The 15,454-nt window shown below is 40.2% G+C and overlaps 1 protein-coding gene across 4 annotated transcripts in view; it reads left to right on the top strand.

The window, feature by feature from the left end:
• The window catches only part of LOC103459659 (uncharacterized), a 28,792-nt gene that overhangs the window by 773 nt on the left and 12,565 nt on the right, over positions 1 to 15,454 (top strand). For 2 of the 4 annotated variants that reach the window (XM_008401420.3, XM_008401418.3), the window contains exon 2: positions 9,715 to 10,233. In XM_008401420.3, coding sequence (XP_008399642.1) covers positions 9,933 to 10,233 — 301 coding nt within the window. In that variant the 5' untranslated portion in view covers positions 9,715 to 9,932. Of the gene's footprint in view, positions 1 to 16; positions 148 to 9,714; positions 10,234 to 15,454 lie in introns of those variants that run through there. The other 2 variants (XM_081604173.1, XM_017302813.2) reach the window with 2 other exon arrangements.

Here is a 15,454-nt window from a genome sequence, read left to right as displayed (position 1 = left end):
CAGGTGGTAGCGGCGGCGGCGGCTGGCCCTGCGTGTTTCCACAGCGAGGTGACAGGAGAGGAGAGGACCACTCAGGTTGCTCCTGTTTTCCTTTCCTTGGGTCTGGCGCTCAGGTGAAGCTGCGGGAGTTTTTATCGGGCTGCATAGGTATGCTAATTAGCCTCCATGTTGCCCCACCCTCATTGGCTGAAACCTCACCAATCAGTGTGGCTAGAAAGGTTTGATGAAAACAGTGTGCAAGATCTCCGGTTTAATTAGGCTTATGCAGATGGACGCTACTTTAGGATGACATTAATATCATTTTTACAATTATAACTTAAAGGGAAAATGTGAGGTATAACACGTTTTATTTTAAATTATTATTTCTTTTTAATGTTGTTATAACATTGTGGCTTTTTACTCCAGAGCAGACACAATCATTAAACTTTGCTAAACACGGCAAGATTTGTGTTTTCAATGAAAGTTCTTGTTTTTGTTGATAAGAGGAATCTAAAGACATTTTAATAACCAATAAAATAAAAGAACAAAAAACATTTGAAAATGCAATGTTGACATCAAGAGCCCCCATTTAATGAATGTACAAAATATTAATACTAATTTTGTCTTTCTCCAGACACATATGTAATAATTTTTATTACATGATATTAGATTTTATTTAAAAAAAAGGATTTTATAAAAAATACAAACATCAACAAGTATGAAGCCATTGTATGTTTAATTCGTCCCATAACTACCCATAACTCTATGTTGTATAACTTCACAATTTTCAAATATTTTCATAAATATTGTTAAATTCATAACAATCCTAAAATAATGCAACTCACATGACTTGGCATTTTATTGAGCAGTAAAATATTTGTGAAATGCACATTCATGAAAAAAACTGAAAATAAAAATCTTCGGCCGCTCCCCACAAATTGCCGCCCTGGGCCACCGCCCCTGTCCGCCCTTTGTAAAGTCTGGCCCAGGTTGCAGGCAGCAGAACAAAGGAAGCAGTCAGAGTGGATGGGAAAATGAATGGAGATAAATTCTGAGCTTGTTCTATTTTGATTTGATCGATTTGGTTAAATCTTCTGTTGCTTGGGAAATGATTAGCACATTAATTCCTTATGGAAACAAATATTTAAATACATCTTTAATTTTATTTTTTTTAAATAATTAAAACATCATATTTAACCACGCGAGCAGAAAAATCTATTCTAACCTGTTTTACAAAACCAGAGAAATCTAGCGCCTCAAAATGCAGGAATGTATCCAGTGGGACAATACTGCCCTCTGGTGGATAGACAGCGTCAGTGCAGGAAGGTACCTTTTTTCCAGACGAAGTTAAAAACTTTCATCAAATTCATCTAAACGAAATTTGCATCATTTATTTACTTATTCCTTTATCTTCTGAACTACTGGTGCTCTAGGGAGGTTAGTTTTACTTCCCGTTTTTACTTTTAAAAACATGGAGAGAAAGACAGGAATATAAATATTTAAAAAGTCGCCCCAATTTTATTTCTTTTGACAAATGATTAGAGAATTGTTTGTGAACTTTTAGGTTTGTGTGTTACAGGTTACACACAAACCTGTGTAACCTGTAACACACAGGTTACACAGTGTAAAGCAAAAGACGCAAATAGAATACGCAAAATAGAATATCACAAAAAAGTTTAGTATATCAGGAAGTGAAAATCATTCATGATACAGATTTATTTCAACTATAGTGAAATATTTCAAGCCTTTATTCCTTATAATTTTGTTGATCATGGTTTGCAGAAAATGAAAACCCACAATACAGCATCTCAGACAAGTAGAATATTGTAAAAAGGGTATAAAGTTGAGTGGAAGGAAAAGGTGTGTACCAGCAACAGGGACAACCACAGCAACCACAAGAAAAACCCATTGAAAAGATTCACATTAAGAGAATATGAATGGAACTACAGATGTTCATTCCTGAACCAGAGACTGTCAGAAATTATTTACCTCCTGGGCTGAGGAGACTTTCTAGTCTAGAAACGAACAAGTGGAGAGTGAAGAAAAGTCCCCAAGTCTTCCTCTACGTGTGTTATCCCCTGTCTGGCTGCCTGGGTCTAATCTGATGCAACTGATTGCCTTCCAAATCAGTGTCAAAGCTGCATGGAGTCACTCAAAGCTAGGATCTTCACCCAAATCCTCAGACGACAGATTAACAGACAGTTCTGCATTTGGTTTTCAAGACGTTAGACAGCAGCCTCTGGTTCTAAAGTCTTCCATTTCTCCATCACACGTGTCTCTTCACAAACGTTTCTGAAGAGAGATGGATAGAACAATCGTAGTGACAAAAGAGTAACGATCGCAGTGACAATCAATCGTTGGGACAGCGTGTCTTTTAATATATTTGCGATCAATAAACAGCACTCAAGAACATCTAATGTGGTATTTTCTTGTTGAGGATGCATCAGACCACTCCCCGCTGGCCCTCCAATCCTTTCCATCATCCTGACCTCATCATCCTGAGGCTTTGTCACAGCGGGAGTCGCGGTCAGCCGCTTTAGACCCAGGCAGTGGGCACAAAACAGGTTTTTAAGGCTGTATTCAATCAGAATTTTTTTTCTTCCTGTCTACAGACCCCAGCTGTGAAGCAGCAAGACCCTGAGATCTCCTTAATGTTCCTGTAATTAAAGGCTTAGTGAGAGTAATGGGTGGACTTTTTTTGACCTGACGTTGAGGCAAATTTGAGCAAGGAAGTCTCGATCGAGGCATGGAATCGAGATGAAGCTGGAAATGACTCAACTTTTCTCGCATTATTCCCAAAGATTCAAACGTTCTTCACAAGTTAACACATGATTAATCCTAGGATTATTATCCCAGAAAATGTTTTCACTACCAAGGCAGAAAGAAATCTATTGGCGGAACAACCTGAACATTCATCACATTGAATGAACCTTGACCTGTTCAAGGTTTAGCAATGTCGAATCGTCCTCATGGGTGAATCCTTTCACCTAACAGTCTTCTTGGCCCTACTGTTCCAATCACTGTGGAACCAAATAGACGTGGACTCACCAGGCGACAGCTTTTAGGATTTGCGTCATTCTCTAGTCTGTCCCAGAGACGGAGAGAGTCATGTCTTGACCACCTTTTATAAATTAGTCAAGAAATATATCACAATATTGTTTCACTGGATGTTATTGAAACGTAACGTGGGGGTGTGAGGGGGTCCACTGAAACCGTTTCCCATGTTGGAAAATCTTAAGACTTCGATTTTGACATTAGAAAACGACAAACTGTGCAGCCAAACAGTTTGTCGTTCCATCACCCCAAAATCAAGAGTATGTCTTTAAAAGGACAGTTGGCTTAAATCTAACCAGAAAGGAATTTGAAAGTAAACTCAGGAATTCTACCAGTTCAATGGAGGATTGAGTAGATCAAGAAAGGTGTTGATGTAGCTCAATTGTACTCAAAGTCATATTCCAGGTTTTCTTTGAAATAAGGTACTGCTAACTTTACGAGGCATCAGTTTCAGTTCTCTATTCTGTTTCTACTTGGAACTGCTTTCAAGTTTATCCATCCCTTTTCTTGCACCCTTGTCCATTAGTGGGGTCGGGAGGGTTGCTGGTGCCTATCTCCAGCTAACGTTTCGGGCGAGAGGCGGGGTACACCCTGGACAGGTTGCCAGTCTGTCGCAGGGCAACACAGTGACACACAGGACACACACACACTCACACCTAGGGGCAATTTAGACAGACCAATAAACCTAACAGTCATGTTTTTAAATTGTGGGAGGAAACCAGAGTACCCGGAGAAAACCCACGCATGCACAGGGAGAACATACAAACTCCATGCAGAAAGACTGGGGCCGGGAATCAAACCCAGAACCTTCTTGCTGCAAGGCAACAGCTCTACGAACTGTGCCACTGTGCAGCCCTCGCTTTCAAGTTCAAATAAGTGTAAATAGTTTTTACTTATTGTCAAAACTATAGTTTTCCGATTTTCATTAAGTAGAATCGAAGGTGATCATCTGCAAAGAAAAGCGCTTTTCTAGGGAAAATTGGCAGACAGGATTTTTTTTTTAAATATTAAGTTCAAATAAATTTAATGTTGGATTTGAACTTTGCAGTCTCCTAGAGGAAATAAAGAACAAAAATCTCCCCTTAGTTTTTAAGAAGAGCTAGCATATTACTTAATGCTAATATGAATGGCAAAGGTTTGAATACTCCAAGAGATGACTACTCTTTGCCCAGAGATTAGAAAAGTTGTATTTCCGTTAGAGATGTGCCGATCAGGTTTTTTCCTGCCGATTCTGATTCCGATTCCGATCACCCATGAGGGCTGATCACCGATACCGATCACCGATACCGATCACATAATAATTTTTTTTTAATCATAAGCACTACCGGTTACATTATATGGAAAACGGAACCATAAATTCACCTTAGACAAAAACTTGTTTTTAATAACTTTTTCCAAGATAAAAACAAAACAGGCATTGTGCAAATTGTACTGCTATCGGTAATACTATCTTTAACAGACTGAAAATATATGGAGGCTCTGAAGCGGCTAAATAATGAAAAGAGTCAAAATAAAACCTCTCAACATTGCCAGAAAATTCAAGTATAAAACTTAACATTCAAAGGCAAATACAGGTTCCATTACAATAAACAATCCTGAGTTACTGAATGAAAACTTCCTATAGCATGGCGGCTAGTTGATTACTGTTAGTTCTGAGTGGCTGTTTCTGACTGAGTGGAGTAATTATGCAGAACAGAGAGGAGATCGATTATTTTTTTCAGAGATTATCTGTCTCATGTTAGGACAGCGAAAGTTTTAATACGTATGTAAAATAATTTTTTTTTAAGTTATATGTTGCGGCTTTAAGCAGAGGTTCGGTGTGAGAGTCACTACCAGGTGGAGCAGAAGCGGCGCTCCGTCTATGAGATATTACTACCTGTAGCGCGTAGCAACGGTTCAACAGCGAGAGCAGAACCAGCGTCTTACATCGCAGCTCGAAGACTTAAATAATTTTGCGGGTTATTTGTTTAGCTTTTTGACCGTCATGCTAATCCGGTTGAGTGTTTGTAGCTGTGCGCTGCTTTACCTGCTATCTGATCCTCCATATGTCTTTTTACTGCAGTGAGCCTCGATGTAGCCAAACTCCGTCAAGTATGGCATTGTTTTTATGCCATATTAGATTCGTCGTGTAGATGCATTTTGACCTGCTTCACTCCACGTGCTTCAATTTTCCGCTGCAACACGCAAACGTCCTCTATCACTCAGTGTGTTATAGTTCCTTCCACACAACATCACTTAGGATTTGTTGCTGCACGTTTGCTCAGTGTGAAGGAAAAAGGAGACCAGCTGCACAGGCAGGCTGCGAAATGAGATGCAGGTGATCAGTTTGTGTGATCGGCAACAAGGGGCCGTGATCGGCGATCACCGATCATACACTTTTTCACAAAAATCGGCCGATTATGATTGGTGGCCGATCAATCGGCACACCTCTAATTTCCATACTAGTAAAAGACAAAAAAAATGAAAAAGGCATTTAATACAATAAAAGTATAGGATTTTTTGTTTCAAAATAAAAAACGTATTACTGTCTCAAAGAAATTTATTCTGCTAGTGAGTGACCATGTCCTTTTTCGGCTTTATGTTATGAGTTATTCAGTACTGATTCAATAAGAAATCAAAATGCAGATTTAACGTTTATTCAGCCTTAGCAACAAAACTAAAGCCCAATCTTCCTCAAATCCTTCATTTTCTTCATAAACATAAGCAGACAGAAGCTTGCAGACAGATTTGCAGAATATCAAACATGTGAGCATGTGCCATTAGTGCAGTCAGTGGGGTTTTGGATTATATAATGTATTCAGCAGGTTCTAAGATGTCACACAGAGGTTTAGCCTGATAGTGTCAGAGCAGGGAATTTCTGTTGTGAACATCCCAAAAGATAAACTGCTGATATTAGTCATTCTGGCTCCTCTGTACAAACTTATCGCTTCACTGTTCATTATGACAGATTGAGTGTTTTTCTTTGCCTGGTCAGTAAGATGAGAAGACTGTCTGACTTTTTGAGTGCGGAACATAATTTGACATGAATTGTTCTGAAAGTAAGTGTTTCACTTGGCTCATTATGAAACACATCTGGTCTTTGGTTTTTTTAAAGCAGTTTTTCTTGAGGTGAATGCCAAAACTTTGGCATGTGAATGCCAAAACTTTGGCATGTGAATGCCAAAACTTTGGCATCGCATTTGAAACATTAACTCTATTTCTACAGACATATAATCTCAAAACAAAATACTGCTATGTTACACTTTCTGAGCTTCTCTTTGTTTCACCACTTATTTCTGATTTACACTGATGTTTGTACTTGGATGTTTAAACAAAGGTGTGTGTAGAGTTATTCTATCCATAAGGGATGCACCGATAAATGTCATGGCTGATAGACAATATTTCCAGATATCAAATATATTCTGTATTTTACCCAACACTTTGGACACTGTGTAAAAATCCCTCCCACTTCTGAAACACAAACAGCAACAATAACAGCTGTTGTTCATATTGACCCAATTTTACTTATCAGATCAATACCAATAAAAATAATGTTCAACATCGGCCGATATCGATATATTGTGTATCCCTGATGTCCATATAAGCCTACACATTTTTGTTTAGATAGCAGGATTTTGTGGTGTAAAAAAATTAATGCATTAATCATTAACCATCTTAGAACTTTACCAACTTTTAATGTAACACATTTATTATTTACCTGAAAAATTATTTTTTTTAAAAAAACTATTCTGAGGGAAATTGTAAAAACCGACAAATTTGCTGGTAGATGTGAGGACATCCTGAGACTCGGACATTCAGTTTTCTTAGACTCACATCCGCTATCAATTATAGATAATCTGAGTATTCCTAAAGTTCAGCTTTATTTGGGCTCTAGCTTGCAGCGGGGTTACAATGGAGCAACAAAAGTTTTGTTAAGTACAGGAGGGAGCCTCTAATTTCAAGAAATGCATCAAATTCTTCATAAAAATCTTCCACAATTGTGTGAAAAAATTTGTACAAAAACAACAAGAAAAGGAGACCACAATGCTTCACCTGAAACATGACGGTGGCAGCATCAGGATCTGGGGTTACTTTTATTCTGAAGGAGTTCGGTAGCAGTTTTAAACACCAATCAGCTTTGACCCTTGACCTTCAGCTGTCTAATAGGAACATAAAGATGAGGAGAAAGTTTGGTTTTAGTCCAAACTTCATAAATCCAAACAGTGACTCCACCACACGTACTGCAAGGTTTTGGATTGGCCTAACCAAAGTCCAGAGTTAGATCTGACAGAACAGCTGTGAAGCTCAGAGTTTCTCACAGTTTGGTAGATTTGGGGAACTTTTGCAGGGTGGAGTTGGGGAGATATAGGCGAGTCAAGATGCAGGTGCTTCAGCAAAGAGTCACTTTATGTGCACAATTATGCAGCCGGGCTTCTGCAGCTTTTTAATTTTTCATATTCTTCCCCAGAACATTGGATTTTCAGCTGAAAAGAACAGAAGATATGTCACAACGAAGGTGGAAAATGAGTATCTATTGTACATCATGGCAATTTCACAGGGTTGTTTAGATTTGTTTTTTTTAGAAATCTTTTGTTAAAGTACACGAAAGTAAGACATGTTTCAGACTTAACATGCAGATATGAAAACATTCAAGAGGCTGTCATTTGATGGCTTAAAATAACTTTCCACTTTGTCCACTTTGGAAAGGCGGTGGCTGTAAATAATGCAGTTTGCACCAGCAGAGCTTTCCTCATCCTCATCTACAGGCCCAGCATTAGACTAACATTTTGTTGTTTCGAGCGGTTATCTCTCTTTCCATCTGCATGTGTTTTCAAATCATCTTCTGTTTTCTTTTTTTTTTTTCCATTCAAATTGCCTTTTTTTTTCTTCTGTTTGTGTTGACACTATTTTTGCTCCTCTCTCGCTCACCGACAGCATCTTTTCCCATCCGTCGCCCTTTCTATTTTTGGTCCGAGATGCATAAATTATTCACAATTTTTGCACGGACTTTCAGGCCGGAAAGCTATCAACGCGAGCTTTTGTGGGTCATCGCATTACACCTGAACATCCACCCCTGGCACTCACAGGCTCACATGAAGAAACGGCTACAGAGGAAACGCGTGCCAGGAAGGTGCCGTAGTCACGTTTTTCACCGCATGGATGAAACGAAACGAAAAACCTGACGGTTTTATAAGCTTGTGATGATATATTCATTTACATCACCTTAACGGGATTCTCTAAAGAAAGTACACCCTGATGCAGTTCTCGTTACCTGGTTTTCACCAGGTACATCAATTATACAAATTCACACAATACAGACTCCACCTTTTCATTATTTATTGAAGAAGATGCATATAGAATTAGTGAAATGTTTGAATTTGAAAGAGATGTTTTGAAGCTACATGCTAACTGTAAACCTTTTTTAAAAATGTATTAAATGTTTATGAGTGTTTTTAGGCATGGAAAACTGGGAATGTCATCCATCATTCCAATTAAAGTAAAACTAGCTAGCTTGCTAGAAGATCCATCTGTTAAGTAGCCAACTGCAGGCTGGGCAGGAGCAGACAGCCTGACTATTTAGCTAGCTGAAATAAACTTGTTAGCTTGTTTGTTGGTCTTTAAAGTGCAGAGCAGCAAAAACGTTTGTGCACTAAGATTTTTAAAACTGCAAAAGTTAGTCTGGTCAAAGATTGAACAACACCAAGAGCCTAACTCCATAGTGCTAGCGTTAAAGGATTTTGACAACTAGCCATGACTTGTGGAACCGTGAAAAATGTGAGATTCTGTCATGATCCCAAACATATGTTGATGCTCAGAGCGGCCTAGCTAAGGTTTAGGGCTTCGCACAGAGCCAGGCTAGTTTGCTTAGCTTCTTTACTTTTGAAAACTGCCTTTTTGGATGTTCTTTCATAAGATTATGCCAGGATTGTATTTGGAAACTTTGTTGGTTTCTTTTCCCCCCTCATTGCTTCTTTTGAACAATTTATTTTTGTTTAGTCTTTTTGTTATTTTTATTTTTTGTCATCATTATTATCATTATTATTGCCACTGCAATAAAAAGCAGTATAAACAAAGCTCTTTGCCTCAGTTGCATCAATTATCCACCCAACCCTGACTCCATGCCGTACCTACTTCTGATTCTCCAAGTGGTTAACACTAAATCTTGCAGTCAGACCTGCGCATTACCCAATAGCGTTACAAGAAGTTTTTGGATGTTCTTTCATAAGATTATGCCAGGATTGTATTTGGAAACAGAAGCTACCTCAGACTTTTCAACCACAAATCCCTCATGTTAAGTGGTTTTCAGCTGCAGTTTTCATTGTCAAACCTCCTTCCACCAGGTGAGATCGCGCCTTCAGGTTGCTATTGAGGAAGCTAACATCTTCTCGATCTGGAGTCCTCCCTTACAAGCGGCAGTTTGCACTCTGCTCTGAGAAACAAACTTCAAGGGTAGACAAGGGACCAGGAATATCTGGACTTAAGGCTGCATGAGTTACAGCTCAGCAAATGAGTTGGTGTTACGCAACAGCTCAGTCAGCCCAGCTGGAGATCAGGAGGGAGAGAGTAAGCAAGCTGAGCGAATGAGTGAGTAGAAGGCTGGAGAGAGAATAGCAGCGAGTGAGCAGAGAGCAGGGCAGATTACAGCTGGATGTACGCGGACGTGCTACCGTCTCTTACATCCCTTTTCTCTCTGTCATGCAGTGCAGCGAGATGATGAGGGGAAACACAGTTTGCTTCTATCCACAAAGGGTTTGAAGTGAAGGGCACCAAGAAGAATAAAGAAAAAGAGGATAAGAAGAAAGCAACCAACTTCCCCCCAGTGAAGGATTTTTCCCTTTTTGTTTGCAGCCAGACTATGAGGCTGTGAGTTCAGGTCCTCGTCCCTCTTGCAGAGTTCTTCTTCTTCACTACCTGACACCATGCCACCGAGGGACAGATGGAGGAGTGGAGGCAGCTGCCTCTGGATGCTGCTGCTCCTGCTCTGCTGTCTGGTTCTGGCACAGGGCTCCACGCTGAGCCCAGAGGACAGCCGGTCCACCACTGCCGCGATGCTGCCAGAGGACTGGACCAGCACCATGGTGCCACTGCAGCCGGACCTGCAGACCGTAGCCCAAACGCCCACACAGGCGCCGACGGAAGACCAGACGGAGGCGCCGACGGAAGACCAGACGGAGGCGCCGACGGAGATGCAGACTCAGGTCTTCACCAACAACTACACAGGTGGGGTCTTAAACTAGTCAGCCACTCTGAGTTTTCTGGGATTGTGTGAAGCTTCTTTTTTTTTTCTTCCAAACTTGTTTAAGTTTATTTTAAAATGCGTTGTGACTTTTGACTCTCACACTAAAACAATTGGTCTTGGTGTGGCAAAGCCCGGCGTTAACCTCAAGTAGTCCGCAGTCACGGTGATGCCAGCTGGGAATATCAAGTTCTCATCGGGTTCAGCAGATGAAAAACTTTCCACAGCTGAAAACAAACACTACATGAAATATAAATACACATTTATACATTTGCCTGAAACATTTAAACTATTTCTCAACAGAACAACACTGACTGATTCCAGTGCCTTGCCAAGCGGTCTGTCCTCTAGAATCTTGCTCATACAAACATCCTCCCACTTTCCTCAATAAGGACTGTCACCTCATCCTTAGTTTTAACTCATTTATTTAAATATCCGCATCTTTTTAAGGGTGCATTCTCACAAGCCCTGTTTAGACAACTTTAATCAAACTCTAGTTCATTTGTCTTGAAGTCTGGTTTGTTTGGTGAGGTGTCAATATACAATCAAACTCTGATGCAGACCAAAAAAGCTAACTGGTCCAACTGCAAATGTAAGTCTCTGTTTGGCTGAAGTGAACTCTGGTGCGGTTTGAATGCGCATGTGAACGCCAAGCGGACCAGAGACCACTTCGAAAGCAGGAAGCGGACTATAGTGCAGGGCATTCTGGGTAAATACAACCAAAACAAATGTACAAGTCTAGCACTACATGGAGAAATGGCTTGTGGTCTTTTGCCAAAGACGAAAGAGAAATCCTACAACCACTAAACTCTGACGCCACTCTTATTTTTGTTTGTATTTCATGAAGAAGGAAGTTGCGTTCAGCGTCTTCTTCAGAGGTTTTAGTGTTGTTTCCTTAAGTGGTTCTTGGTGCAGCGCCACCACAGCCCAGCAGGTGAACAGATTTTTTATAGGGTTTGGTTCATTTGACAGAGTGCAGTGTGAAATTGAACAAATATTACAATTTTGGTCCCCGATCGAACCGAATCTAACAACTATCATGGGAAAAACACCCCAACAACCAACTTCCATCATAAACCTGAAAACCCGAGTTACTCTCTAACATCTGGTTAATGCTAGCCATTTCTGGAATTAAGAACAGTTACTCCCCCCCACACACACACGCATACAAAACACAAAGATCACAGAGACTAAAAGCATGTACGATTGTGTGTGTGTGTGTGTGCGTGCGTGCGTGCGTGCGTGCGTGTTGCAAGATGTGACAGACTTCTACAGTAGATAAAAATAAATACTCATGCTCTCAAACTTTCAAGAGTTACAATAGTATTAGTTCTTCTCTGAAGACTCTTCCTTTGCTACCAGTAGTTGAATGAAGGCGGATTCTGTCTGAAGCGCCACCTAGGATTGAAAAAAAAGAACTGCAGCGCCTCAGCCACGCTTCAAGCAAAGGTATGAGTCGAACACAACTGGGTTGTACCTGGACAGCTGCTCTGCAGTGGTGAAGTCAAATATCTTTTAAAGTATTTGTTATATTTATGGCATTTTTTTAACAACTGAAGGTAACAGTTAGTTGATTGTGAAAATGGCACAATGTGCATAAGAAACATATAATGCCCCATTTATGTCGCATTCAGGCCATAAAAACTATTAAAATGTTGCTCTATAATGTCTTTTTGATTTTGACTCTGAAAACAGATGATGAATGAAGACTTTTATCAAAATTATTATAAAGGGAAACACAAATCAAAGTTTTATATGAAACCTGAACATTTCTTAGAACCAAACATTGAGTCTAACTTCAAACGGTACTCCACAAACACTGATTTCTTTAAAAACTACACAAAAAATGTCTCCGAAATATACACAGAAATACAACTTTTGTCCGTGTAAAAAAAGCAAGTGTAACTGACTATTTTAAGAGTTAAACATCTATTTTTGCTTTGTAATGCCACGCCACGATGATGTTTTTAGAGTATCAAACAGCAAAACCTAACAGCTAAGTGAGTTTAAATTTCACCAACAGATTGATATTTGACATGCAAGGACACTTGCTTATAAGCTAACTGGGACAGCAATGAGTGGGAATAAGTTGGCGTGCCATCGGACCTGAGTGCTGCTTACTTCTTAATGAGGTTCTTTCTTAGCTTTAGACCCGGATGTGTGTGTAGCTGAAAGTGTTCAGCAGTTAAGTTGGAGGTGAGGCGCAGGAGGAGCTCGCGTGCTTGTTGTCGTTGGCGCTGTGCTTCAGGTGTTGCCGTGGAAAACAATTCATTAAAGCTGGAGCTGTTCAGGCTGAAGGGAACGCCACAGCGCCGCTCGCATGACTTCACTTCCACTGGAGCATGAGCTTCCTCTCTCCTTCCTTCTCCCAACGCGCGTCTCTCTTTCTCTGTCGATGTGTCACCTTCTCGTTTTTTCCTCCTTTTCCGTCATTTATTCTTCCGTCCTGCGTTTTTTCCGCGGCCACGTCGTCACGTGTTTACGTAAACTGCCCAAAGCGGATCAAAAAAAAAAAAGAAAAAAAAAAAGCGGGACCCTCACGTGCTCGGTACACACTCGTTCACTCACAAACACAAGAAACGGTCGCTCAGACCGCAGAAATCTTCTTAAAGGTTTAGAGAGTAAACACAGTTGCTTATTTCATAATGGCAGCTTTCTGTCTAACCGAGCCAAAGTAAGCACTTTATGCTTTAACAGCACACACACACACATACACACACACACACACACAGAGCTCAGCTGGCTTGCCACATTGCGCCACATGCGTGAATTCCACCAGACCGGAGCTTCGGCTGTGTGAGGGCATTTCCGAACATTTAAAATCCCGAAGCTGTGATTAATATCAAAGTGTTCGTCGGACGGTAAACTACTTTGGTTCGTTCAGATTTCATTTGATTTGTTTGAAGCTGTTCTTTGGATTGCAGCAGCAACACGGGGTTTATGTTTGGGACATTTTTGTCATTTTTTAAATTGGCTTTCTGTACAGAACAATTAATTCCAATTAAATAGGCTGTCAGAAAGGCTTTTTCACCACCGGACCCCAGGGATTCTGTGACAAATGAAAGGCAGTCGGAGCTATTTCCCAAGGAGCTGGAAAACTTTATTTAATAGGCCTACATTTATTTTTAAAAAGTAATCATAGGGTCACGCAGCACTATTTGCACAACTTGGACTCATTTATTTGTGGTGGCTTTTTGTCTGTGTGTTGGTACAGTTTACAAAGCAGTGAAGAATATTTGCTCTGTTACAGGTTTCTTTTATTCTTGTTTAGCTACATCAGAGGGGGGTTGGCCGCATCCATATTAGTGTATTTTTGAAAAACTGCAATGGAAACACATATGATTACATGAGTCACGTGATCAACAACCAGATTTTAATACTGGTGGAAATGACGAAGAAGATGATAGGAAGTGGTACAAGGATGATGAGTCGGCATGTTTTAATGACTCATCGTGTGAACAAACTTATTCACATGTGATTTTAATTCTGTTTCTTATTTAATGGAAACACAGCAAGTATGACATTGTGTTTTTTCGACTTTAGCGGAACACAGACAAAGTTTTGAGCACGTTTGCAATGGAAATGCAGCAGCTGCTGTTCAGTGGAACTGACACAACTGGACAGAAACTCTCATATTGGTACATGGTTGAGAAACCTCCGTCATTCTGAGCCAGAATCCAGAACTTCACACGGCATTAAAGTTAATTTTTGAATGACTTATTACCAGGCCTTAGTAAAAATTCAGAGTTCCAGGAAGAAATTTCTACTTGGTAGAGCCTCGGTTGGTGTTGGTTTGCTTGGTGTCCTGGTGTTCCAGATTAGTGGCAAGCAACCTTCTGATAAGTAGTTTTTATTTCAGCTTTAGAGATGTGCTAAGCTGCGACATTAACACGGTAACACAACCTATTGACCTCAACAGTGTAGGCGAGAGGTAATGTTAGTGCTAATCCCCACATGAGGCCTCTCACTGACTGAACTATCTTTAATCTGTCCTGGCAGCAGTTCACTCATCTCTCTTTTACTTTTTTTTATTTTATTTCAGAATTAGTTTTCCTTAAACATTATTTTTCTGTGTCCAGATTTTAGTCACCCAACTCCTCTGCTGATTCTAGATTCTAGGCATGACAAGGTGCCCTGTTACTGCTGTTAAGAGCTGAATAATTTAGCAGTACCATAAATACTGACCAAAAAAAAAAAAAAAGAATTCAGATTTAGATTCATCCGCATGATAGTAAGCTGCTTATTCTTCGCTCCGAGTCCAGTAGGACGTTTAGCCAAAAGACTTAAATGTAGATGCTAACCCTTTACCGGGGTTTCAGTCAAATGAGTTTATGCTTAAAGCCAATTAGCCTTCTCTATTTCAGGTTTTTTTCTAGCACTACCTATCCTGCTGACATGTTAACACACAGCAGAACGGATTTTCTCTCTGGAAGCAGATGTATGTTAAAGCCAATTACCTTTGTCCATTCAAGGTTTTCTATTCTTGGTGCTGATGCAAGACTTTGTGCGTGAGTTTCACCTTAGCGTACAAGACAAGGACTGTAGACCACAAGTTTCATTGCAACATAACTGGGAATATATATTTTTTTAAAAACAAGAAAACAGCTTCTCAAAACCTATCAGGAGATTAATTCTTCCCTTCGATTTTTACCCTTTTGTTGCTTTTGCAAATCAATCTGTGTGTGGAATCGGTCTCAAGCAGGCAGCATCACATTGTTGACTTCAAACAATTTCTGTGTAGCTCTAGCTGGATGTTTTGGGTTGCTGTTTTGCTGGAAAATAAATGTTCCCTTAAAACTGGGATTGTATCCAGAAACATTAATAGTGTGACAACACCAAATGCGTTTCACGCATCTGGTTTACATTCAGAGTCTATGTGGAGGCATGATGAGGACCTGTCGTGGCATTGGATGCGTCAAGCGGATCCAACGCGTCCGATAAATAGGCCGGCAACAGAAAACAACGGCTAGAGGGATTTTGACGTACCCTCAAAACACCTCCTCCACATAGACTTTGAATGTAAACCAAAGGCACCTGACATGTAAAACGCTAGGTGTAGAGCAAAATGTCAAGAATCTGCATTCAAAGTGCATACGGGTCGAACTTTAAGCGTCAGACAAGTTTTTGACGTGTGTAACCCGTTTGGTGTGAACACACCATAATGAACCAGTGAATGGACCTTCCAGAACCAGATGTCTTTATATT

The sequence above is a fragment of the Poecilia reticulata genome, chromosome 23 (assembly GCF_904066995.2).
Source record: "Poecilia reticulata chromosome 23, P_reticulata-male-v2, whole genome shotgun sequence".
NCBI classification, from domain to species: domain Eukaryota; kingdom Metazoa; phylum Chordata; class Actinopteri; order Cyprinodontiformes; family Poeciliidae; genus Poecilia; species Poecilia reticulata.
The sequence above is the reverse complement of the archived record's forward strand: the minus strand, read 5'-3'. Positions and strand labels throughout refer to the sequence as shown.